The sequence below is a fragment of the Anas platyrhynchos genome, chromosome 31 (genome assembly GCF_047663525.1).
Source record: "Anas platyrhynchos isolate ZD024472 breed Pekin duck chromosome 31, IASCAAS_PekinDuck_T2T, whole genome shotgun sequence".
Lineage (NCBI taxonomy): Eukaryota > Metazoa > Chordata > Aves > Anseriformes > Anatidae > Anas > Anas platyrhynchos.
The window spans coordinates 4188297-4189671 of record NC_092617.1 but is presented as its reverse complement, the minus strand read 5'-3'; the positions used below and the strand labels follow the sequence as shown (position 1 = coordinate 4189671).

The 1375-nt window shown below is 50.1% G+C and overlaps 1 protein-coding gene across 1 annotated transcript; it reads right to left on the bottom strand.

Annotated features, from left to right (window-relative positions):
* Positions 1-224: 224 nt before the first annotated feature.
* Positions 225-1157, bottom strand: LOC139999994 (olfactory receptor 14C36-like). The gene has a single exon (XM_072029678.1). The coding sequence runs from the start codon at positions 1155-1157 to the stop codon at positions 225-227; it is 933 nt and encodes a 310-aa protein (XP_071885779.1).
* Between the last annotated feature and the right edge of the window lie 218 nt (positions 1158-1375).

Genomic DNA, 1375 nt, shown 5'->3' with positions numbered 1-1375 from the left:
CCATTAGCTCTAATTAGCTGTAAGCACTGCTCTGCAACAAGTAAAACATCAGCATTTCATCAGCACTCTTCTCATCCTAAGCCAAAATATAACACCCTACCAGCTACTACGAGGAAAATTAACACTCTCCGAGCTGAAACAAGGACAAATGCTATACCTAGAGGTCATATATTGCCTGATATTAACTTGAGGTAAACTAGAAAAGTGAGATAGCCAATTTATTGCTAAGTAAATATTACCACTAGAACCAGTTTCTTCAGTGTGGCTTTCAGCTCCTGGTTCCTCATGCTATAGATGAGCGGGTTCACTGCTGGAGGCACCACTGAGTACAGAACTGACACCATCAGGTCCAAGGATGGGGAGGAGATGGAGGGGGGCTTCAGGTAGGCAAGTATGGCAGTGCTGACAAAGAGGGAGACCACAGCCAGGTGAGGGAGGCACGTGGAAAAGGCTTTGTGCTGGCCCTGCTCAGAGGGCATCCTCAGCACTGCCCTGAAGATCTGCACATAGGACACCAAAATGAAAACAAAACAAACTAATGCAAAACATGCACTAACCACCAGAAGTCTAACTTCCTTTAGGTAGTCTGAATCTGAGCAGGAGAGCTTGAGGATGTGGGGGATCTCACAGAAGAACTGGTCCAGAGCATTGCCTTGGCAGAGGGGTAGGGAAAAAGTAGTGGTCGTGTGCAGGACAGCATTGAGAAAGCCACTGCCCCAGGCAGCTGCTGCCATCTGGGCACAAGCTCTGCTGCCCAGGAGGCTCCCGTAGTGCAGGGGCTTGCAGATGGCAACGTAGCGGTCGTAGGCCGTGACAGTGAGAAGGGAATATTCTGCTGCTATAAAGAAGAGAAAGAAAAAGACCTGTGCAGCACAGCCTTGATAGGAGATGGCCCTGGTGTCCCAGAGGGCATTGGCCATGGCTTTGGGCAGAGTGGTGGAGATGCAGCCCAGGTCGAGGAGGGCGAGGTTGAGGAGGAAGAAGTACATGGGGGTGTGGAGGCGGTGGTTGCAGGCTACGGCGCTGAGGATGAGGCCGTTGCCCAGGAGGGCAGCCAGGTAGATGCCCAGGAAGAGCGCAAAGTGCAGGAGCTGCAGCTCGCACGTGTCTGCGAATGCCAGCAGGAGGAACTCAGTGATGGTGCTTCTGTTGGACATCTTCTTTTTTGGGGATGTGGTCCTGAACAAAGAAGAGGATGAGAGTAATAAAGTACAAGAAATGTATCAGAGGGAAACAAATTCAGTTTTTCATTTAAAATCATTGCCTATATTGTGTACTTTCTGGCAGACATTTGGCAGATCCCTTTCATGCATCCTGATTCATTCTGCCTGAGGCTGTCTCTTGGAACACGGTGCTCTACTGTCGGCAATGCAGG

Coding starts and splice junctions, on each gene's coding strand:
- LOC139999994 (XM_072029678.1), bottom strand. CDS start 1,157: ATGTCCAACAGAAGCACCATCACTGAGTTCCTCCTGCTGGCATTCGCA.